General features: G+C 44.9%; 1 protein-coding gene across 1 annotated transcript in view; it reads left to right on the top strand.

The window, feature by feature from the left end:
- tdp1 (tyrosyl-DNA phosphodiesterase 1) overlaps window positions 1-23,292 on the top strand; it is a 73,374-nt gene extending 50,082 nt beyond the window's left edge. Inside the window, exons 17-18 of the mRNA XM_063224091.1 lie at window positions 5,918-6,023; window positions 23,002-23,292. Of these exons, the coding sequence (XP_063080161.1) occupies window positions 5,918-6,023; window positions 23,002-23,075 (180 nt within the window). The 3' untranslated portion in view covers window positions 23,076-23,292. The remainder of the gene's footprint in view (window positions 1-5,917; window positions 6,024-23,001) is intronic.
- Window positions 23,293-25,783: the final 2,491 nt, after the last annotated feature.

The raw sequence follows: 25,783 nt of genomic DNA, 5'->3' as shown, positions 1-25,783 counted from the left end.
TCCCAATCCCGCCTGCAATAGAAACACGACAAAGACACCATTCGGAACTGCAATTATCGTCCCATTTTAGAAGGACATTGCACGGTTCAATGGCGACGTCTGATTTTGCCTGTACACTCTGTTCTGTTCAGGGTCAGAAACACCTCTAAGCTCTCTACGCCTGCTCAGTAAAATACATTTCTGTTTGCTATGTCCCTCTTGTAATCCAGTATGTCACCCATAGACGCAAATGGCACAACTGGTGACACACAATTGATCATTTAAAACCAGGTGTGTTTCCAAAGGAGGGGAGTGGTGTGTGTGTGTGTGTGTGTGTGTGTGTGTGTGTGTGTGTGTGTGTGTGTGTGTGTGTGTGTGTGTGTGTGTGTGTGTGTGTGTGTGTGCGTGTGTGTGTGTGTGTGTACGCGTGTGCGTGTGCGTGCGCGCGTCAATGGTGTCTTGGTCAGAATGTTCTAATGCTAAGAGAACTTTCTGTTCCTGCAGTACCATTACTTTCTCTCTCCTTCTCCCTCTTGTCCGAAGAGTGGGTGTGGGTGTGGGTGGGTGCATGGATGGGTGTGTGTGTGTGTGTGTGTGTGTGTGTGTGTGTGTGTGTGTGTGTGTGTGTGTGTGTGTGTGTGTGTGTGTGTGTGTGTGTGTGTGTGTGTGGTGGTGGTGGTGGTGGTGGTGATGTCAATGATATATGTCTTCTTTTAGAGAAGAGATCATCACTCTTCGGGCCTGAGAAATGAGCCTCACCAGAGGTCAGAGCCATTTATGAAAAGTAAAAAAATAGTGACTTAACAGTAAACATACTATGTGCTCTACCAAACCATAGTATTCCTGAAAAAGATTTGTTCTAAGGAGAGCTTAAACGTTGTGCCCTAAAGGTACTCTTTCTAAATCCTCAAGTATTTAGTTTTTTCCCCCAAAACTGTGGATCAGTTAACTGAGTCAGAAAGGAGGTAATGTAGCAGAACACTCTTCAATATTCACAACCCCAAATCCTGTATCTGCTTAAGAGGCAATCAAGCAAATCTTCACATCATGTGTCTTGTGCCTGCTCCAAGCTAACCATCTAAGAGATGAGTGAAGGGGTGCAACCAGAATTTATCAAATGCTCTTTTCCAAAATGCGAAATGTATTGTGATTCTCAGTTAATACCAGTAAAATCCATATTTTCATTTGGAATGAATTTGAAAGAGATTGAAACATTTTTTTTTCTGGGTTTTAGAGGTCAGCCCATGATGAAAAATTTAAATCTTCATGATCATTGATTTTCGTAAAAGTTTCTACTCTGAGAGTTTTTTTTTACTAATCTCATTAAGGACAAAAGCGCAAGACCGTATTGAGTACCCATATGTCGCCTGAAGGTCTAAATAGAGCACAGTGGGGGGAAAAAAAGCTGGAAAAAATGACTATCAACTTTGAGGGACTGCTTTGAAGATATGATATCATCTCTTGGCCAATATGACTGTTAAGCTGCATAGTACAACTATTCATGTACCAGCATGCAATATTTGAGCCTTCCACATTGAAAAGCTGGCCATGAGTACTTTTCATAAAAAAACAGGCTGAAAAACCGAAGTAACTTGGAAAGAATACAACTTCTCTTCAAATATACATTTCAATCCTTTGTTTTTAGTGTCTAAGAGATACATGATAATATATTTTTCGAAATATTTGAGAGACAAGTGCACAGAAACGTGTTAAATTGGTGTGGAATGATCCAGACCAAGATGGACGTAGTGGGTGTAGTTTTGGGTTGACTGTACCCTGTTGCAAAGTGAAAGAAACCATCTGACCATGCAGCATTGAGATTCTTTCTCTTCACTTTAGACTTGTAAATATTCCATTAAACCCATTGATGCCTGATGTTGCGTTGCGCCACATTGGCCCTGGCGTCTGGAGCTGCATTACGCAACATTCAGGCTCATGAGATTTGAGACAACTTCATTAAAAACCTCTGTTTGTTTGAGACGAATGAGCACATTCTAATGAAACATGAGGGTCTTAGCGTTTAAATGCAACTTGGTGTCTATTTCTATGTGCTTCAGAAGCTGAGATATTTAGGTTTTTATAGGCTGAGGGCAGCTTTTCTTAAAAAGGGCTCAGACATTCAGCACCCTTTTTTGCAGGTGCCTTAGGCGTCAATGGGTTAAATCGGTCACTGCCGTTTGTTGTTGAGATGTATGCTAAATGCTAAACCACAGACCAAGATAGACAATGTCATGGTTTTGTCTTTCTTCTCGTTGGCTCCTTGTTCCAACCTTGTTTAATGCAGCCGCTTGCTGTACTGCGGTAGTACCAGAGACGTTGGAAAGGCTACAACCTGGAAAATCTTTGGTAGTACCTACTGTAGTTGCTGGAGTACATGAATTAAAGTGTGTGGAGGCACTAGGTGGCGAGAGCCTGGTAAGGTTGAGTGGCCTGATGATGAGCAGGGATTCCCAAACTTTACCATGACACGGCCCCCTGTATACCGGTAGATACCAGCCAAGCCCCCTCTCACACAGGCCGTGCTACACTACACACTACACTACCCTCAGTGGAGTTGGCACATCCCTAAAATCCATCCAGAGACAACAGGAAATGTAATAAATATATACACAATCACAGTAGATGCTACATCAGAGATGCAATAGTTTAGTATAATGCAGTTCTTAATGGGCATACTGTTAAGCTTAATTTTGGTTTATTTTGCTCTACTTCAGTTATTTATTGTATTGAACCATTTATTTTATTTTGCTTTACTTTTCCGGTCAACTTGCTGCGGCCCCCCTAGCTCCCCCTCCGGCCCCCACTTTGAGAACAACTGCTCCGTAGGGACCTGTGGGGTCTGGTACGATGGCACGATGGCCTGGGGTTGTTTAGCATGAACCAGATGGGAGTAAACCAGCACCCTCTACGCACTCTCTCTCATACACACACGCACACACACACACGCACACGAGCACAGACAAACAACCGGCCTTTGATAATGTTGTCCATTAGTGGCCCGACACAGTGACCTACTAACTCACTAACAGCCAATGATTGTACCACTGTGTGTCTGTGTCTGTGTAAGTGTGTGTTGCGTTGCACCCCACATTTCCACCACAGTTTGCTCAGTCTGAGACGCAACTTTTCTCAATTTTTTTAGAGCACCATATTCTCCAGTTGCGTCCCTTCTCGCATCCCACCCCATCTTGAAACTACCTGTTTAATACATTTTTCTTGAGTGCCTAAAGCCAGGCTCAAACTACACGACTAGCGATTGTGTGTCCGATTTTGGCGTCGGGGTGCACCGCACACTAGAAGAGAATCGCAACTGTCAATCTTGTCGCTGCTCGCAGCCACAGAGACAATGCCCGACGTTCTATTTCCAGTCGCAAATATCAAACAGTGTTTGATTTCTACGATTTGCGATCGGCGACTCTTTGAGCTGCCAAAGTTCTATCTTAGAACGTCGCTCACGACGAGGAAATCTTTCCCGACAATCGCTTGCGATGGTCCTGGGAGGTAACGTTCCAGCGATTGTCGTAAGGGGGGTTTTCAGCCGAGAATCGGCGCGATAGTCGTGTAGTTTGAGCCAGGCTTTAGAGAATAAACTGAGGGTTATGGTTAAATAGGACTTTTACTTTATATTCTATGTTGCCATCACAACAAAATATGTGAGTGTGGAATTATGTCTATAGAATGCCTTCATGACGTTCCATAGTGGTATGTGCCGTATTTAAGAGACTGTTTTGAAAATGTGGAGCTGCGGCACTCAGGGGTGCCGACAGGGGGTGTCAAAGGGGACAGTTGTCCCAGGGCCCATGGAGAGAGTGGGCCCAGGATTGGGTCCTCATTACATTATACATATGGGGCTGGGGGGCCCTTTCAGATGACTTTGTCCTGGGCCCGACCAAAGCTGTCAGCGCCACTGGCGGCAGTAGCTGAAAAGCTCACAGTAAAAACAGCCTTTATTATGGTTTCCCAGGAGAGTAGTGTGCATTCATTCGTGAGAGACGGTCTCAAGGCTAATAGAGAAAAAAAAAAATTAGAAAAAAGGAGGTAGTGGATTAGAATGATTGGCATTATGATTTGATTATAAATGAAAGCGCTATCTTGACATAGAAGAATAAATAAAAGGCTGAAATGATTGAAACAGAGGAGCAGATATTGACCTCTCTTTAAAGCTGTGTCAGGTAAGTTCCATGTGATGATAAACATGCCTTTTTTATTTCATTCATTTTTCAGAGAGTTCATACTCAAGCAACCATTAATCAAGCCTGGTTTGCTCCAAAGTAGGCTGAAAAGGCCCCAGATGAAACGATGAGCCACTTCATCTGGTATTTGGCTGAGGGGATACGCAATCAGACCTGTCTTCCGCTCTAATGCCATTAAAGGACACGTGCATTATTTTGAACATTAAGCCCCTTTTCTGAGTTGTCTGCGATATTTTACAGTCCCACTCACCGTTAATTTGATGCTTGCTGCTGTCAATGTTATTTGGCTGATTTGGATTTTGTCTTAACCAGATTTAGGCACAGGAGGCAGTTCAGCAGGCAGAAGCAAGGTTGTGGCACAGTGTGTTAGTAGGCTCAGTGGCGGTTGGGCGAGTAGGACTAGGCTGCCATAAGACTCTGCGCTATGACAAAGTACAGAGGAGGGACAGACGGCAGATGGTCCAGGGAGAGGTCCGGGCAGAGGTGGAAGAGGAGCGGCGCAGCAAAACAGTGGCCATGCGTCAGCAGGGGGCTTGGACCAATTGGGAGCACCAGCACTACACTCAGGCCAGACATGGTCCTTACATCAGAGAGTACAAAGCAGGTGGTGCTGTTGGAACTCACAGTCCCCTGGGAATACCGGGTTGAGGAGGCCTTTGAGCGGAAAAAGGCGAAGTACCTGGAGCTGGTGGAGGACTGCAGGCTGAAAGGATGGAGGGCCCGCTGTGAGCCAATAGAGGTTGGCTGCAGAGGATCTCCAGGACATAGCCTGCACCGATCACTCAGGCTACTTGGAATCAGAGGTGCTCAAGAAAGGAAAGCCACCAGAAACATCTGTGAGGCAGCTGAGAGAACCTCGAGGTGACTGTGTGGATCAAAAGGGGCGACACATGGCTTAGTGCGCTGCTTGGACACAAGTCGGGGTCTGATCTGCCCCGGCTGGGTCACCCAGGTGAGGGTGTCAGATGATCTGAGACCCGAAACACCCTGTGATCCTGGGTTCATTGCTGAGGATGTGTCCAAGCTGCACCACTAAGGTGTTTCTGATAACAAGAATGGCCATCTATGGGCATGTCCATATCGGTTCTTAAAACCCTAACCCTAAACATTTGTTTTCAAGAATGTATAACTCACCAAGTGTTTAGGTGTATTCACAAGCCATTTCAGAATAGGTGTGTGTGTGTCTGTGTCTGTGTCTGTGTCTGTGTCTGTGTCTGTCTGTCTGTCCAGCAGAGCCATACACCAGAAACGTTTATCCATCGTTTTTTCCGTCAGGCCTTTCTGCCCAGCTGATTTCACAGAGATTAGTTTGTGCTCTCAGTGAGCTTGAATAATTTAGTGTTTTCCTTAAGCCGTCATTGCTGCTTTCCTCTCTTCATCTTCCTTTGATGTTTTAACACAAGGAACGAGCATCAGTAAACCCTGAGTCTATCCCATTCTACAGGGATGCCCCTTTGATGTGTGTGCGTGTGTGTGTGTCCGTGTGTGTGTGTCCGTGTGTGTGTGTGTCCGTGTCCGTGTCCGTGTGTGTGTGTGTGTGTGTACTGGGGGGGTCTTACTCACTCCCTCTTCAAATATTAAAAATATTTGTTCTGTGTGTGTGTGTTTTTTGCTCCCTCATGTCTGTTCTTCTCTTTGTGTGTGTGTGTGTGTGTGTGTGTGTGTGTGTGTGTGTGTGTGTGTGTGTGTGTGTGTGTGTGTGTGTGTGTGTGTGTGTGTGTGTGTGTGTGTGTGTGTGTGTGCAGAACATGAGGACGTTCCGTGTGCAGAAGAACGTGTTCCCTGCGGATGGCGGTTCCAAGGGGTTCCCCGTGCCTTTCGACCTGCCTCCTCAGCGCTACTCTGGCAAAGGTACCCTCCCTATAATCCCCCTGTCGCCTCTCAGGGATTCCTCCAGCATCCAGCACTTTAGCTGGCCATCTTTAAACAGCACTTTGGAGTTAATTGAGTTGAATTGGGCTGTAGTCATCAAGAGCTCAGTTCCTCACCTCAGAAGCACATCTAGTCAGGGCGAAGCTCTCTCTACTTTTTTTTTAAGTAATACAATAGAGTGTGATATTGGCCATTGTGAGTTGAAAAGCCCAACCACAGTGTGGTTATAACACCTTAGAACAAAAGCAATTTAATGGTAAATGGACTGCATTCATATAGTGCCTTCTTATACTTGGCAGAATACCTAAGGTACTTTAAATGGTTCCGCATTCACATACACCCATACACACACATGTGCACACACACTCACACACACACACACTGCGCTCGCATACACACACACACTGCGCTCGCACGCACACGCACACACACACACACACACACACACAGACATTTAAGTAACAGTTGTGAAATTAAACCAGTGAAGTGACCATAATTGAATGGTAATTACGGTAGATGTACGGTATTGTCAAGTTACTGTGTAAGATCAAGAGTGCAGGCATGTTTAACAGGCTCAGGTCTGACAGATATAGATGTGTTAAGTGCAGTGCACTCATGTGAACTGGCCACTGTCAATGTGAATGTGTATACCATCATCAATTCCCAACAAATTTGCTGTCTATCACCGTAGTTTCATTTCACAACCCACCAAGATGGAAATCTGTGATATAGCAAGACCATGTAGGAAGCATTTCTGTTTTCTTATTGTTTGCAATTCTTATTACTGGATCTAAAACAGTATTTACAGTATGTGCAGCAGTTAAGTTATCCTAAGTGATAATCTAATCTTCACTGTAGTGGCATTGCATATAACGCAAAATGAACAAGGGTATTGTTGAAACAGGGCTATGCTTAAGGTGCATAACAATACAGTAGACATTGCAAAATACTATATATCCATTTAAAGACATTTAAAGATGACATGTTTTTATTGTGCTTCTAATTTAATGCTGGTAAAAGCTGGTAAATGCTGTTTAGTTGCTTGAATTTGTTAAGGAAAAATCAGATAACATTAAGCCAGTTCCATGATACCTTTAAGTCCATTTTTTTTAAAAGGTTGATGAAAATTGCATTTTGATGTCTTTTATTGCGTTTTGGAAACAAACTCTTGATGTGCCGTACATACACACAGTGCCTCTCAGCAATGCTTACCCCCTCTAAAACAATGGTAGTAATTAGGTATGAATAATAACAACTTGTACAGCAAGGTCTGGGCATTGCCGACGACCCCAGAAACACACTATTGTTCAGTTCTTGTAATCAGCGCATAGATGTTGAACACAGCTCCAGCCCTGCAGCTAATAATGTATCCTATTGTACTTGAGATCTACAGTAGCCACACTGGCTTTGTCAGAGTGATGAGTACGCACACACACACACACACACACACACACACACACACACACACACACACACACACACATTAGAGCTGTAGGCAAGACTTTTCTCTGGTGGATGGCAGACTCTTAGCCCATCATGAGCATCCTTAGTGATGTTGGTGTATGAGCAGAGGGACTGAATAATATATTATTCTTATCTGCCTTCGCAACGGAATTCTCTTACCTGATTGGCTGATGGGGTGACCATTAATTCCGTGGAACCGACCAGGCGGCAAGCGTGCGGCTAAGTTAGACGTGCTTAGAATCTTCGTTTGGAATATTGACGGTATCCAAGGAATAACGCTGTAGAAACCATGCACATCGTCTACGGAAAATTAAATAATCACAGTGTCGGCATTCCAAACGCAGATTCTAGATGCGTCTTACTTAGTCGCTTGCTTGATGCAACGCACTGGTGCAGTTTGGATGGTTCCTACAACTTTTCAGACAGTAATGGATTTAAAGGATAGTTCCGGCGTAAAAAGTTTCTCCATCGATTTGCCATGCTGTTCATTTTCATTTTCTTCAATTCATTTTACGTCGGAACTATCCTTAAGAAAGTACCATGCCCTAATATATAACGGCAGTTAATGGCCTTCGAGGTCAACTGGTTCAACATGATCTCCAAAAATTCCGTGCTCCTGGACACGGATGTTAAGGGCACAAAATCCGTGTCCAGGAGCACGGATTTTGACAAAATTTCGTGCTCCTGGACACGGAATTGTTTTCCGTGCTCCTGGACACGGAATTGTTTTCCGTGATGGACACAGAGAAGTGCTCTCTCTATAGGCTACTCCCACAGCTCTATGTTTCCACAGTCTTGTGTTTTCTCAGGGTTTTTTAAATTTCAAATATTTTTTCTCGAAAAAAATATTTCCTACTGACAGGTTAGGGTTAGGGATTGTTTTGGTCTGGGCACAGCTAGTTTTCTTTCATTCATTATATGAATTTGATAGCCTAGCAACCAACTGGAAAAGGTATTTCTCAAAAATATGTCTTTAATGACAGGTTAAGGTTAGGGAATGTTTTGGTCAGGCACAACTTAAATTGCTATAGCATTATTTTGTTTAGGATTAGCATTTGGTATGTATTTTCTAATGATAGAGTTACACAGTGCTGTGGTAATAGTCTATAGAAAGCACTTCCGTGTGCCCATCACGGAAAACAATTCTGTGTCCAGGAGCACGGAAAACAATTCCGTGTCCAGGAGCACAGAATTTTTGCAAAATCCGTGCTCCTGGACACGGATTTCGTGTCCTTAACATCTGTGTCCAGGAGCACGGAATTTTTGGAGATCAGGCTGGGTTCCACGAAGTAAATGGCTTGGCGGAGGCAAGTTCAGAGCCGCCACCTTGCCATTAACTTTGTGGAACCAGTCACCTCATCGGCTGTTATCCTTTACTTAGAATCTCTGGTATGAGTGTATACAGTATGTGAATGTACAAGTGAGAGAGACAGCTCTGTGATTTACTCTACTACTACATCTTCCGTGTGTGTGTGCGTGTGTGCGTGCTGAGATAAATGTTCAAGAAGGACTCAAAACAAACAAACACACACACACACACACACACACACACACACACACACACACACACACACACACACACACACACACACACACACACACACACACACAGGAGATATAGTAGAAGAGTGAATCACAGAGCTGTCTCTCACCTCTCAATCCCCCCCCCACACACACATACACACAAACAAACAAGCACACACACAAACAAACAAACAAGCACACACACACACACACACACACACACACACACACACACACACACACACACACACACACACACACACACACAAACAAGCAAACACTCACACACACACCTCCTGCTGGTTTCCTGGAGGTTCTGGGGCTCAGAAGTCGAGCATTTCTCCTTTTGTCACCTGAAGTTATGTCATTGTGATAGAAGGACAGACACATGTCAATGCCATGCAGGTATTGTGTGGACTGGAGGTAGGGGTGGGTTTTTGTACATAAAATCTCTATTCAGATCACAATCTTCCATCGAGAAAATAAATACAACAAAAAAAGACATTTTAAATGGTATTTTATATACTTGCAATTTGTAATTAGCAATTAGTTAAATGTAAACACACTGATGACAGTCTCATTAAGTGCACAATTGAAAAACAATAGTGTAAAGAATAAAAATGAAAACATCACTCTGTTACTGATAGTAAACATCCTCACTGCGAGACACTATACGATTTCTCCACTTTGGCAGATTCGAGATGATCTTGTCCTCGATATCACGATTCACAATATAATATCGTCATATCGCCCACCCCTAACTGGAGGGTTCTGGAAAAAAAAGCCACAGTAAACACTCTTGTTGCCTGACATGTCTTCACTGCGCTTGGTTTGTGACTCGGCTCCTATAGATGCCTATATGTACCAATACCAATTCTTACTGATGGATTCTGGCCAGAGTAGGTATTGCAAATATGCTGCTCATTGGGACTGTGCTGCTTATTGCCAAATTTGATCTTTTCATGAATATTTACTAAGTAATACTCTTATATTCACTAGAATGACCAAAGTACAGGAAGTTTGGCAGCTAAAAATGCCTATTTTTTGTAATTCAAAATGGCGGACGTGTCTCCACTGATGTTGGTATGTGGCTCCTAAAGATGCCTATATACCAATACCAATGCTTACTGATGGACTTATCTGCCTTTAACACACCTCTTTCACATGCCGCACATGTCTATTCAGACTCCATCAAAAATGTGTCAATCATGTGTCAATCATGAGTGAACTTGTCTACTCTGTTCTGAATGGTTGAATATGACCATGCAATGTTCCATTTCTGTCTTTGAATTGCCGTGGTACGGTACGTGATGTCGGTAACTGTATGGACCAAAACAGCAGGATGTGAACAGGCTGTAGTGCCATGAGATTTCCTTTTGAGGCATAGGACTGTGTTCATGGAGTCGAGGAAAGTTGCGTCTAGAATAATTGAACCATCCCGATCCAACCGATGGTAATTCACTCAGAACGCTGCTTGATAAATGGTCGCCTTTCAGCGGGTAATAGCAATCAATTCCTGAATCGTTGCAAACGGGCCGTTGTTTGGTTACTTGTTTCTCCCCTTTCTTTGAGTTTGTTGTGCAGTGGCTGTTCATCTTTTTTGACCTAGTTATCACAGAAGGCTGATAGAAGGAGCTTGGTCTTGGAAACCTGCTGTAGGCAAGTTCAGAGGTGAAATTGAATCCAAGATTGACTAGGCAGCATGGGACGGGCCCTGGCTTGCAGGCTGTAGAGTTGATCTCATCTGTGGAAATAGAAACATGCAAATTAACCCAGGGAATGACGATTGAAACTTTGTCAGGCTTTCATGTGCTGCTAAATGGTAAGTCCGTTGACACGTTCAGTGGTTTCAGTGGTACGTGGAACAATAGAATCAATTTTACTTTTAATTGTAGCAAGTGCCTATTGCCAAAATAATTTTTTTCTGTCTCTGAGATCAAAGTAAGTGAAAGTTAGTTGAAAATGTCAGGAGCAGGCCACCCACTGTCCTGGTATTTAAATCTAAGTGGTTGAAAGCTTTCTAAAATCGAGCCGCACCTTTCAAGCGACCAGACTGTTGAGATGATGACGTCGGAACAAAGGTGCCGCTGTCACCATAGCACCCATTCACAGAGGGATGAAGTCTCAGCTAGCTTCTTTTTCCCTCTCATACCACTCTGCTCTTCCTCTTCTCCTTCACTTCCTCTCCTCCTCCTCATCTGCTCTTCCTCCTTATAATCCTCTGCTCCTTCTCTCCTCCTCCTCTCATCCTCTTCCTCTCATAGTCCTCTCTTCCTATTCTCCTCCTTTTTCTCTCTTTCCCCTCTTCCTCTCTATAGTCCTATCCTCTTCCTCACCTCTTCCTCTCCTCCTCTTCCTCTCTATAGTCCTATCCTCTTCCTCACCTCTTCCTCTCCTCCTCTTCCTCTTATAGTCCTCTCCTCTGCCTCTTCTCCTTTTTTCTCTCTTTCTCTTCTTCCTCTCTATAGTCCTCTCTTCTTCTCCTCCTCTTCCTTTCCTCCTCTTCCTCTTACAGTTCTCTCCTCTTCCTCTTCTCCTCCTCTTTCCCTCATAGTCCTCTGATCCTCTACTCTTTCTCTTCCTCATTATCATCATTCTCTTCCTCTTACAGTCTTTTTGTCTTCCCCTTCCTCTCCCTCTTCCTCTTCTTCTCTATAGTCTTCTCATCTTCCTCACATCATGTTCGTCTCCTCTTCTTCATCTTTTAGTCATTTCGTCTTCCCCTTCCTCCTCCTCTTCCTCTTCCTCTCTATAGTCTTCTCATCTTCCTCACATCATGTTCCTCTCCTCCTTTTCATCTTATAGTCCTCTACTCTTCTCCTCCGCTTCCTCTCCTCCTGTTCATCTTATAGTCCTCTACTCTTCTCCTTCTCTTCCTCTCATCCTCTTCTTCCTCTTCCTTTCCTCCTCTTCCTCTTACAGTCCTCTAACATTTGCTCTTCTCCTATTTTGCTCTGCTCGTGCTCCCCTGTCCTTTAATAGTGCCCTATTCTGCTCTATTGGCTCTTGTCTGCTCTCCCCCTTCTTCTCTCCAGTCTTCAGACAGTATTAGGACAGGCACCCACGCAGAGAGGCTCTGAAAGGGCACCGCGTCTAAATAGAACATCCTGTCCAGGGCCGGCACTAGGCATAGGCAAACCAGGCGGTCGCCTAGGGCGCCACATGTCTTGGGGGTGCCAAGTCCCACAGAATTACAATATTAAGCAAAATAAAGCATTACGCTCTAGGTATATTGACAGTTATTGTTAATGGGCACTCAGTACATTCTGTATGTAGGTAGTAGATCAGCTGTGCTCTATCAGATGTATGTCACTATAAACACATGGCAATATCTAATTCCACGAAAAGCAAAGAGGGGTGCTCGCCTAGGGCACCAAATTGACTTGAACCGGCCCTGATTCTGTCTGCCCATTCATTTGGGTTCGACAGTCCTCTCTCCTCCTCCTCCTCTCCTCCGCCTCCTCGCCACTCTTTGTCCACTTGCCTCTAGTCTCTATCTCTATCTCCATCTCTATCTTTCTCTCCTCTCCTATCCCTCTCCTCACTTATTAATCTCCTCATTCTCTCTTTAACTCTCCCTCCCCTCCCCTCCTCTCCTCTTCCTCCCCTCTCCTGTCTTTGTCTTATGGGTAAAGACAATGTTAGTGGTGCAACAAAGTGGTGTAGTTGGTGGGGAGAGACAAAACCCCGTCCCCTCAGCAGGATTGGCCAGTAGTAAGGTATGTGATTTTGGTGCAGTTTGTGTCCAGGTCTCTGATTGCAGCTGTACTCTTAACTGTGTGTGTGTGTGTGTGTGTGTGTGTGTGTGTGTGTGTGTGTGTGTGTGTGTGTGCGTGTGTGTGCGTGCGTGTGTGTGTGTGTGTGTGTGCGCGCGTGTGCGCGTGTGCGCGTGTGTGTGTGTGTGTGTGTGTGTGTGTGTGTGTGTGTGTGTGTGTGTGTGTGTGTGTGTGTGTGCACGTATGCGCATGTTCAAGTGTGTGTGTATCATGTGTTCGTGTCTGTGTGTGTGTGTGTGTGTGTGTGTGCACTCGCTGTGTAAACAGTAATCATGGAGTTGGCTCCACGTCGGCCTCCCCAGCCCTGCCCTGCAGTTTGACCTTTAATCATAAGCTTAGCCAGCATACGCCGAGACTGACCCATATGAGAGAGAGAGAGAGAGAGAGAGAGAGAGAGAGAGAGAGAGAGAGAGAGAGTGAGTGAGAGAGAGAATGAACCCATGTGAGTGTCCTATGAGAGAGAAAAAGAGAAAGGTAGGGGGAAAGAGAGGGAAAGCGTGAGAGTGAGTGTGTGATTGAGAGACAGAGAGAGGGAGGGAGCGAATGTAAGGTTAGCCTTCAAAGACAAGTACACATAGCGATCTGTTGTGTTAGTCGCTTCACATAGCGATCTGTTGTGTTAGTCGCTTCACATAGCGATCTGATGTGTCGGTCGCTTCACATAGCGAGCTGATGTGTTGGTCGCTTTGGCCTGTAGAGTGTAATCACTTCATGAAGTCAAGCAAAAGATGCTTACCGTTACTATGGCAGCCAGGCTGAGCGGTGGAATGAGAGAGAGAATGAGAGGGAGAGAGAGGACAGAGAGGATGGAAAGCAGTGAAAGGGTTTCAGAAAGCGAACTAGAGAGAAAAGGGAGGAAGAAAGAGACAGACAGACAGACAGAGACAGAGAAAAAGAAAGAATAAAGAAAAAGAAAGCCCATTGGGAAACTCCAACTCCCATTGTCATTGTGACACAGCACTCCACAGCACACAAGTGAACACTTGCACACTGCACACAACGAAATTGCATTTATGCCTCACCCGTGCAAGGGGGCAGCCCTCAGTGGCGCCCCATGGGGAGCAGTGCGGTGGGACGGTACCATGCTCAGGGTACCTCAGTCATGGAGGAGGATGGGGGAGAGCACTGGTTGATTACTCCCCCCACCAACCTGGCGGGTCGGGAGTCGAACCGGCAACCTCTGGGATGCAAGTCTGACGCCCTAACCGCTCACCCATGACTGCAAGTGTGAGAGTGTGAAAGAGACATAGAGAGAGAGATAGAAAGAGAGTCGGGGAGTGGACAGAGACAGGGTCTTTTTAGAGGATGTGGTGATATGAGACAGAAGAGAGAGGGAAAGAGAGCGCAAAGGGGAGGTCGGGCCAGAGACATTTACAGAAGTTCGAAGGCAGCCTCAGGGTCTTTTGAGAGAGAACGTGATGATACGAGTTAAAAGACAAGACACAAAATGGCAGACGTTTGGGACCCAGAACTCTGACATGACAGGCTTCTTTTTCTAGCAAGATGTGATTATATGAGATATGAGAGGTGAGAGAAGAGAAGAAGAGGAGCTGAGGTGTGAAGACCATGATAGGGTCTTTTTTTAAGAGGAGGAGGTGGGCATTTGAGTTGTGTGTGTGTGTGTGTGTGTGTGTGTGTGGGTGCGTGACTGCATGCCTGCGTGCCTGCGTGCGGAGAGAGAGGAGAGGAGAGAGAGAGGGGACTGAGGCTTTAAGTCTGTCACAGGTTGTTTTTTGAGAGCAGAATGTGAGTATATGGAGAGAGAGAGAGAGAGAGAGAGAGAGAGAGAGAGAGAGAGAGAGAGAGAGAGAGAGAGAGAGAGAGAGAGAGAGAGCAGCGGGAGGGCAGAGAGGATGGAAAGCAAAGGGTTTCAAAAAGCGAGCTAAAGAGAAAAAGGACAGAGACAGACAGAGAAAAGAGGTAGGGAGAGAGAGAGAGAGAGAGAGAGAGAGAGAGAGAGAGAGAGAGAGAGAGAGAGAGAGAGCTTGGCAGCAAAGCTCTGGAGTGGTCATAGTCCGGGCTGGCAAGACTTGATGTCTTGTCTGAAGTGCCGCTCTGCTCTGCTTTCCTCTCCTCTCTGGTAGTCCCAGACACTGCAGGCATGAAAGGAATGCCAGGCAACACTGTTTACCAATACACAAGCCTTTCAATCATACCCCAGAGATGCGCCCACACACACACATGCACGCGCACGCACACACACACACACACACAAACGCGCGCACACACACACACACACACAAACACACAGTAGTAATAACAACAGAAACAACACACAGCATACACAAACACACGCACACACACATACACACGTACACACAAACACACTCTGGTACACACACTAGTATACTGCATTTTCTCAACAAAAAGTTGAGCACAGACTGTACAGCACACAGAGGAATGCGGCGTTCACTATAGACTGTAGCTAGCAAACTACTGTATGTACCGGCGTAATGTGAAGGAAAAGCCCTGGAGGAGCTGAGACAATGAGGAACAAAAAAAGAGGATGAAAAGAGGTGGGAAAGATGGAGGAGGAGGGGGAGCTGATGAGAGAGAGCAGCAGAGGAGGAGGAGGATAGCAGTTGAGGAGAGGGGGTGAAGGAAGGGTACTGAGACCATAAATTGAGGAAGGGGCAGAGGAGTGGTGCTGAGACAAATGAGGATGAGATGCCGAAATTATGGAGGACAGAGAGAGAGAGTGCGTTTTAATATGCGACCTTGCCTCCTCCACTTGCCTCCTCCACTTGCTTCTCGTCATGATGACATCACTGACAACAGCGTTATATTTCAATATCTTGCAAAAGCTCAATTGTAAAGTCTTTTTCTCATTTGCAATTGGGATGGTGAATGAAAAACAGTCCCTCAAAAGTTGTTGTGGCGAGGCTGACAGCTGGGAAACTTAATCGTTTTCTCCACGGAGGAGGGGCCAGGAGGCGGGACGAGGAGACAAGCACAAGTGGAGGAGGCAAGGTCACATATTGGGATGCACCCAGAGAGAGATGTAACCTGACGCAAACTCGCCACCACGCCAATGGGAGTCACAGCACGATACCGCTGGCCTAAAGCAGTGTTTCCCAGCCAGGGGTACGTGTACCACCAGGGGTACGCGAGCAGACTGCAGGGGGTACTTGTAAAAATTTTAGCAAATATATGGAGCTTAGTTACATTGGGATAGAGGAAGTGATATAGAACACGAGTTAAGGGGTACTCATGGCACAACGAAAAGGCTTGGGGGTACACAAGACAAAAAAAGGTTGGGAAACACTGGCCTAAAGGACCTGTTCGATAGCCCAACGCTACCGATACTGTATGAGGCATTGGGAGGGAGGTTTACTAACATTCGACGTCACACTGCTAGTTGGCCTTACAGAGAGAGAGAGAGAGAGAGAGAGAGAGAGAGAGAGAGAGAGAGAGAGAGAGAGAGAGAGAGAAAGAAAGAGAAAGAGGGTAGAGATATTCCATGGCAATTGAGTGATTGGTAATTCAGGATCTGGGTCTACAAAGTCTCTGGCACACTCTTTCCTTCTGTTACTGTATCTATTTTCTTTTTTTCTCCTTCAATCATCCATCACTCTACATCCTGTACTTTTTCTCTCCACACCTCCCATTTCAGGGCATGTCTTCTCATTTCATTGCTTTTTTGTTATCCCTTATATTTTTCTTCATCATTTCTGACATTTTTTTCATCATCTCTGTTGTTGTTAAAGCTTTCTCTTTTCTTCTCTCTCTTCCATCGATCGCTCTTGCTTTCGATCTATTTCTTTGTCATTATGTCCAATCTCCGTCACCTCGCGTTCACCTCGCGCTGTGTGCAAAGCCTCTGTGCATGTCTATCTATTTTGTTTGTTTGTTGGTTTGTTTTTGCTATGTCTGTATCCAGAGAAAGGCCTTACCATGAGACTGACACTGACACCTCATCTCTGTTTTTGCGTACATGTGGGTGTGTGCGTGTCTGTCTGTCTGTCTGTCTGTGTGCCTGTGTATGTGTGTGCGTGTCTGTCTGTCTGTCTGTCTGTCTGTCTGTCTGTCTGTCTGTCTGTCTGTCTGTCTGTCTGTCTAAGTGTGCCTGTGCCAGAGAGCAAGTGAACGTGTGTGTGTGTGTGTGTGTGTGTGTGTGTGTGTGTGTGTGTGTGTGTGTGTGTGTGTGTGTGTGTGTGTGTGTGTGTCGTATGGTGACAGTATGATGTCCAGCAGGGCTTTTTCAGGCAAAGACTGCACGACACGTGCAATGACCCCCCGGAGATATAATAACGACAACACACACGCACACTAACCCCACTAGATGCATAATACTATAACAGGGCGCACGCACACACACGCACACGCACACGCACACACACACACACACATACACACACATACACACACACACACGTGCAAATAAACTCTGGCAGATACAGTATATAATGGCACACACACACAGATACACCCCAGCAGATATATAATAGCCCACACAAAGCAAACAAACACACACACACACACAGAAACACACACACACACACAGATAAACCCCAGTAGCTATATAATGGCCCACACAAAGCCTTCCCCTCGTGCTCACATGCCTGCTACACAAAGCGTCTTTCTGCCTCCTGTTTTCCAGCCATTATCCAAATGCACTGTAATATACAGTATAAAAAGGTACTTACAACACTGTTTGTGTCTTTGTCTGTGTGTGTGTGTGTGTGTGTGTGTGGGTGTGGGTGTGGGTGTGTGTGTGTGTGTGTGTGTGGGTGTCTTTGTTTGTTGGTGTGTCTTTTTTGCACATCTACGTGGTTGTGTGTTTGTTTGCCTCTCTGTGGGTGTGTGTGTGTGTTTGTCTGTCTGTCTGTCTGTCTGTCCCTGTGTGTGCGAGTGCGCATGCGTGTGCGTGTGCGTGTGCGTGTGCGTGTGTGTGTGTGTGTTTGTGCTCATTAGATCCCAGCAGGTTTTGGTAATATTATCATACTGCGGTGATGACTCACGCAGGGCTGGGTGTGTAATTGGCGTGGGGGTGTAAACCACAGGGCTCCATGGAACACACCGGAACAGTTACACAGGGGGGTGGAAGCCAGGCGAGGGGGCTGCGTGTGTGTGTGTGTGTGTGTGTGTGTGTGTGTGTGTGTGTGTGTGTGTGTGTGTGTGTGTGTGTGTGTGTGTGTGTGTGTGTCTGTGTCTGTGTCTGTGTGTCTGTGTGCGTGCGTGCCCGTGTGTGCGTGTGTGTGCCGAGGCCCCAACCACATTATAAATATTGGCCATACACAAGATGTTATTGTATTGGCCTTAATCAAGACGCGTGAAACGCTTGCATCACGTTTACTGCAACAGGATAAGGGTGCGCTGAAAACCCTGTTGTGTTCACCAGTCATGAGCCAAAGCCAGCTGACAGGAAGATTGTTTGTGCCAGTTTGCCCGGGAAAAAAAAAAACATTGGCTCACCAATCAAACTGCAGCAAACTCAAAAGTCTGGTGTCGAGCGTGTTGCTATGTTACTGAAAAAGTAGTGATCCAGGGGTGATGGAAAGCTCTCTCCATTGTCTGACACTATTGTCAATCACCTGCAAAAAGTTACTGTGGCTGTGCGCACTCACTACTGAATCTGGAGTAGACCTATGATTTTTGGCCCAGGCCCGAGCCCGAACCCGAACCCGAGCCAATTTCGGGTCGGGTCGGGCCTGAAATGTCACTCATTACGTTCGGGTAGGGTCGGGTTCGGCTTCTCTATCGTTGACAGTTTTTTTTTTTTTTTTTTTTTTTTTAAATAAATAAATAGGCTATGTAGGCTGTGCGTTAATAATATTCCACGTCAGTTGATAATCCAGCAGTGCAGTGCCTGCTGCTAGAATGCACGCGCTTTCCCTCGCCTCTCCCTCCCATCACAGTGCGCTGAGGCATTTCGGCCGTGTTTTGGCCACGAGAGACGCGTGGTCTGCAAAAAACAGAGGTCGCCTCATCAACCCGACACATACTGTAGCCTAATAAACTCTTGCAATGGCAATTCAAGAACTCCTTCATTCCTGTTCTGCTGCTCGCGTCGTTGTTCTTCTTTGTCTCGCTGTCTCTCTCTGTGAAAGTGCCGCGCTGTGGCTTATGGCCCAATGATCAGCCGGTCAAAATGACGGACGCCCTTAAAATTTTCCGCCAACTCTTAAAAAAAGCGTCAATGATGGATTATCGCTTAATGTAACCTCTGTGCACTGCAGTGCAGCATACACAGAAATATAAAAGATGGCCTGCATGTTTATACAGTCTATTTAACTTAGATTTCGTAACAAAATACTTTAATGGCTTTAATTTAAGGGCTTTGATTTGTTATCATAGATCACCCCTCCTTATAAATAAAATTTGAAATTTCGGGCTTCCCTCGGGCTCGGGCCTACACATCCAATAATTAGTCGGCCTCGGGCCGGGCCCGGCCCAATTCCCATGGGCCCATGTCGGTTCGGGCTTGGATTTTTTTACCCGTTCTTACCTCTGATCTGGAGGAAGAAACAGGGACACAAATGAGAATATTTCGAGTTCTCTCCTGCTGCCTCTCATGCCCACGTCTCTCACACGACAGCCTGACACCCCTACAGCATCACAAGGCCTACACGCACGTATGCACGCGCACACACACACACACACACACACACACACACACACACACACACACACATGCACTCACTCACACACACATGCACTCACTCACACACTCTCTCTCTCTCTCTCTCTCTCTCTCTCTCTCTCTCTCTCTCTCTCTCTCTCTCTTCTCTTTCTCTTTCTCTTTCTCTCTCTCTCTCGCTCTCTCTCTCTCTCACACACACACACACACACACACACACACACACACACACACACACACACACACACACACACACTCACACACATCTAAGTTACCCACCAGCCAGTTGTCACACTCCCGGCAAGCCCCCAAAGGAGCCAGGCTGGCATTTGTCTTTGGTCGTCACTCGCATTTAAATGCCAAATGCTCGATTCATCAATGGAGTGCTTGGAAATAGCTTGCTAATTGAAGTGCATTCGATGGATAAAGAAGAGGGGAGAGTGGAAGAGTTTGTGCTGCTCCTGCTATTGACTCTTAAAAGCGTGAGGGGAAAGGTTGTGATGGACAGGCCATGCCACGGCTATGTTATGTCTGAATAAAGGTCATATGCTGTAACCCAGTGGCGGCTGGTAGTCTGTCAAACAGGGGAGGCTGTTCAATTACAATATGTCCAGAACGCAAAAAAAAAGGGGGGGGTCAATTTTGACACACATCTTACATTGGTCCTGAGCCACATATGGCCTCACACACTAAAGGACTCTTGTTGAAACAAATTTGTTAATCATTAATCATTATCCCCCTTGTAGCCTATTCATAGGGAAATGTTTTTTTTATTATTATTATTATTATTATCATTAGGCCTACCTCCGCCACATAATGATGTGATTGAGTTTGCCTTCGTTGTCTTTGTTCATTACTGGGTGCGCGGCTCAACTTACCACTAGAGGTCGCAAAATCTTAAATTATTTACCAGACATTGCCAACACAGTAGGAAACAAGGACTCGCCACTCACGGGACTTGGCAGTTAACCAGTTGATCAGACACCACGAAAGCTCAAAAGAAACGGTTGTTCTTCCCTACCTTTTTCACCAAGTCAATATTAGGCAGTGCTCTGCTCTGCTCCTTGATATTCATTTTCTCCTCATAAGGACGACTGGAATTCGCCAGAATTTAATCCACAATGCTTGGCATTTTGCATAGCTCTCTAGCTTTCTTGCAAGCTAGCCCTAACGAAAAGTAGGCAACTTCAACTTTTGAATTGGGAGATTAAAAAGGATAAGGACGTGCCACTATTAAGACTTTATTCGCAACACTAGGTTTACAAGAATATGTACCGGTAGACAAAACTGGAGTACACCGCAATGAATAGCTTCCCCACTGGTTACCACGACGAAACTTCTCAGTGAAATTAATAACATATCCGCATTTCGAAATGAAATCAACTACTGTAGCCTACTGACACGGGGTTCACCCAATCACAAGTCGGAGCTCCAGTCTCCGGTCCCTCCCCCCTCCTCTCTCTTCTCCATTCACTCCCAGTGAGGCTCAGTCTCAAAATCAAAAAAATTTCACGGCAATAGCCAATGACCGTTTATCATTTTGCCATTGAAAAAGCGTGCAATCCCACATGCCATTGAAGTCCATTGAGACTCGACTCGCTTGCGTTGTCATGAGCAGAAAAAAAACTTGTGCGAGCCTCGGGATCTTATTACAGATTGGTTTCATCTCTAAGTTGAGCACATGCATTTTCTATGGAGCTGGGTCTGAAATAGCAATGTTATTAAGTCGTGTAAAGCATTAGTTTACATACTATTCTCCGTGATTTTGGACAGGAGGCGGCGCCTCCCTTGTACTCAAGGAGGAATCGCCTCTGCTGTAACCTAACAAACCTGCATTGCATTATTCAAGGAAGTCAGTTTGGCTCTTAGTCAGTTTGGCTTATTTTTTTCTCCTATGGGGAATTAAAATGAAAGTACATCAAATTATTTGCATTTAAATGTAAAATAATGTATATTTCAAATACGAAAAAAAAATCTTTTTTTCCCCAGTAGACAAGCATGGCCGGCCCTACCGTGGCACACATGGTAGGGCAGGGCACTCATGTGCTATGCGGCCAACCCGGGTTCGACTCGCGGCCCGGGTCCTTTGCCGACCCTTCCCCATCTATCTCTGCCTACTCACTTCCTGTCACTACCTTCACTATCCTGTCAAATAAAGGCTATAAAAAGCCCAAAATATATATAAAAAAGAAAAGCATGGCCATGGTTGGCCTGCAATGCCCTTGTCAGAAAAAAAAATTGGGTCTTGTCTTGGTCTAAACTTAATTGCCGACCCCCGGTCTACAGGCAGTACAGTTTTCCCTCTACACTGTCTGCTCATACATATCTACCACTATCTACCACTAGACAAGCTCGGCATGTTTACAGCTTTGTTGATTATTAATCTATTTCTTTTCCCGCTGGTTTCCATGGACACTGCATCGTGCTAGTGTTTTTGCCGCTGGTGTGTGCAACCAGTCCCAGTGGGAAGTTGATGGAGTTGATAGAAACCTAGGGCTAGTGCCCCGTTTGTGTGTGCGTGCGTGTGTTTGTATTTGTGGGCGTATGTGTGAGTATTTGTGTGTCTGTATTTGTGTGTTTTTGTATGTGCGTGCGTGCCTTTGTGTGTGTGCATCTCCGTGTATGTGTGTGTGCACATGGCCATGTTTGCTTTTCTTTGTGTGTGTGCGTGTGTGCGTGTGTGTGTGTGTGTGTGTGTGTGTGTGTGTGTGTGTGTGTGTGTGTGTGTGTGTGTGTGTGTGTGTGTGTGTGTGTGTGTGTGTGTGTGTGTGTGTCTTCAATGAGTTCTGACTGAGGTGTTTTCGCCTGCAGTGTTGACTGCTAAAAAGTTCAAGAGGCAGGCAGGAGGAGAGGCAGCCAACCAAGACTGGTGGTGCCATTCATATTGTCTTCAAAACTTGGAGGGGCTGAACATGTAAACAATTTTAGATTCATCATGTAGACTAGAGGAAGTGAGGTACCAAATGTAAGATTATACCAATTATCCTATTATTCCTCTTTTTTTCTATTGTTGTTGTTGTTGTTGTTGCTGTCGTTGTCGTCGTTGTTGTTACTGTTATGAGTAATTGTCAAGGTTGAAGTCACATGGACTTCTGCATCTGAAACATACAGTGTAGTTGTGTCTAATGTCCTTTTTCTAGCTGGAAATGAAAGGCTTGGGGGCTGAGCTTGGGCAACTGGGCGTTTTGATATTGTGTGTGTGTGTGTGTGTGTGTGTGTGTGTGTGTGTGTGTGTGTGTGTGTGTGTGTGTGTGTGTGTGTGTGTGTGTGTGTGTGTGTGTGTGTGTGTGTGTGTGTGTGTGTGTGTGTGTGTGTGTTTGTTTGTTTGTTTGTTTGTTTGTTTGTTTGTTTGTTTGTTTGTTTGTTTGTTTGTTTGTTTGTTTGTTTGTTTGTTTGTTTGTTTGTGTGTTTGTTTGTTTGTTTGTTTGTTTGTTTGTTTGTGCGCGTGCGTGTGTGTTGAGTAACTACTACTATCACTGAGGATATTTTTTACTTTTACTCTTTACAGTATTGACATAGCCATAGGATATAGTAGTGAAAACATATGATATTTTGTGTGTGTGTGTTTACGATGCCATTGCTCATGTTCTCCCTGTGCTTTTTGTGCCTGCAGACCAGCCTTGGATCTGGAATATTCCGTACGCCAAGGCTCCAGATACCCATGGCAACATATGGATTCCGTCCTGAAGTGCTCCGTCAGTGCCAAACCCCATACTCTCCAGAGGACAGAGAGCAAAGGAGCGGAGGAGCCAATGGAGAGATGGCTAGCAGGGCATCTGAGGAGAGAGAGAGAGAGAGAGAGAGAGAGAGAGAGAGAGAGAGAGAGAGAGAGAGAGAGAGAGAGAGAGAGAGAGAGAGAGAGAGAGAGAGAGAGGGAGAGATGTTCTGTTGTCTGTTGAGGGATGGATGGATGGTGACTGTCTGTTGTCACCATGATTATTCAACAGACCATTTATGGAAATACTGTACCAGAAACTGCCAGTTGAGTAGTGAGAAGAGATCCCTTTGTATAACCATGTAGTATAGATGTAGTTTGTGACTGTAGTTTATGTTATGTGGTATAGCTAGGCTATTACACAAAAGACTCACAAGGATGTATTAGTTTATCATGAATCTACACTATGTACTGTAATGTTTTTTTTTTCTATGTTTCATTTCATTAAAAAAACGTCTAACCTGTTGATGCATGCGTAGTTTCTTGTGACTTGCACACAGATATTGCTAATGTCAAGTTATTGTAACCGCTTTTAAATGTACTCATGTACAAATGTACTCATGTAAATGTTTTCATCTGTTGTATTTATTTTTAGCTGTGTAATGATCACAATATGACATATTGCACTGTAAATCAGGGGATTTAGCAGAAATGGTGATTTAACAAGTATATACAGTAGGTTTAAAACCAACACATTTTCATACTTTGCGTGTGTGTACATGTGTGCCAGCATTTTTCAGCACACCGGTTTCAAATCGTCACGTTCCCAGTCATCTCTAGACTCTAGTCTGCCACTGTGTACAACAGGTACTCATTTTGTGGCCAATTTATCACAGTCATTTCTTAGATTGCTTAGAGGATTGGAATATTACCTTAGAGCCCAATCCAGACGAAATTGGAGAAAAGGTAAAATAAATGGATTGTACTGTGAAGTGGAGGAAGCCTCTTAGTAAGGGAAGAAGAAAATGTGTCCTTTTGCAGCTCTGGTGGGATTTTGTTTCTTTTCTTTTTTTGTGTTTTCTTTTTTCATGAATGTGTGCGTGCGTGTGTGTGTGTGAGAGAGAGAGAGAGAGCGAGAGCGAGAGCAAGGGAGAGATTGTCTTGCTTCTGCCTTCTTTTGATTGTTCTCTGTGACAAGCCAGGTGGATAGTTTAGATTTTTTTATTTTTTTTATTTATTTATTTATTTATTTTTTAAAGTGAGGTGGCTGGCTGGAACTACGCTACACCCATATAACACTTAAAGAATGAACTGTGTTGCTAGGCAACATGATCAAACTCTTCTCTCATGTATTGTTCTAGAGATATTCAGTTTCCAATTCATTATTCCAACTCTGTGTGTGTGTCTGTCTGTCTGTCTGTGTGTCTGTCTGTCTGTCTGTCTGTCTGCCTGGGTTAGCATCAATCGATGCTCAAATATATGTTCAACCAACTGTTTTACTCTGAATCCTCCTGCTGTCAAAACCACCAATCAGGGTTATGGCATATCATACTCGAGGCGATATCCAATTAGGGAAAACATTTATACCATTACGCTGGTCACAGTATATTATATGGCACTCTCTGAAAAACAAAACTAACAAAAACAATTTGATTATTGAAGAAAAAGAAGTGTCTTATGCTGCCCTACATCTTTTCCATACCTCTGTGAAATGCACAGTGTAACTAAGGTGCTGTTTCCACGTAGCAGGATATTTCTTTCTCCTGTTAGGTGTAAACGCAACATGTGGATAAAAATAAATCCTCCATTGTAATGAATGCGCTTCAGCCCCCTAAACAGGATATTTTTTTCTCCTGCTTTTTATACCTGGATTTAAAAAATCTGCTACGTGGAAACGGAAGGCCAAAACCAATGCAAAACCAATACAACCAGGAGAAAAAAATATCCACATATAAAAATATCCAGCTACGTGGAAACAGCACCTAAATTAGATCCATGATGGAATCTAAATATACATTTCTTCCCAATCAACATAATTGCTAATTGGGTATTGGAAGGAATTGGGATTTTGATTAATTGAGTCCAAATGAATTATCAAAATCCACACATGGAATGTGAATCACTGTCTGAACCTAATTAGGTAGCATACACATACTGTGCATATGCCTGTGCCTGACAAGTAGGCTAACTGCATGGCCTAGATCTGAAGGTTTCTACTTCTATAGTACAGTCGAGTCGTCGTAATTACGGCCAGGCCAGGTGTTCTGACACCTGTGTGCGCTCACTGCAGATGGGCCTCGTGCGTGCGTGCGTGCGTGCGTGCGTGCGCATCGGTGTGCAAGCAAGTGTGTGTGTGTGTGTGAGAGAGAGAGAGAGAGAGAAAGAGAGAGACATACGGACAGAGAGAGAGAGAGTTTTGAAGGTTTCTACTTCTATAGTGCAGTCGTCGTAATTAAAGGCAGGCCAGGTGTTCTGACACCTATGTGCGCTCACTGCAGATGGGCCGTGTGTGTGTGTGTGTGTGTGTGTGCTTGAGTGCATGCACATCGGTGTGCAAGCAAGAGAGTGTGTGTGTGTGTGAGTGAGTGAGTGTGAGAGAGAGAGCAAGAGAGAGTGATTTGTGTGTGTGTGTGTGTGTGTGTGCGTGCGTGCATGACAAAAAGAGCGAGAGAGATAGGTATGTAGAGAAACTTAGGGTGTGAACACTGCAGAAAGGCCATATACACAATGCATCACGCCA

The sequence above is a fragment of the Engraulis encrasicolus genome, chromosome 19, assembly GCF_034702125.1.
Source record: "Engraulis encrasicolus isolate BLACKSEA-1 chromosome 19, IST_EnEncr_1.0, whole genome shotgun sequence".
In the NCBI taxonomy this organism is placed as follows: Eukaryota; Metazoa; Chordata; class Actinopteri; order Clupeiformes; family Engraulidae; genus Engraulis; species Engraulis encrasicolus.
The sequence above is the reverse complement of the archived record's forward strand: the minus strand, read 5'-3'. Positions and strand labels throughout refer to the sequence as shown.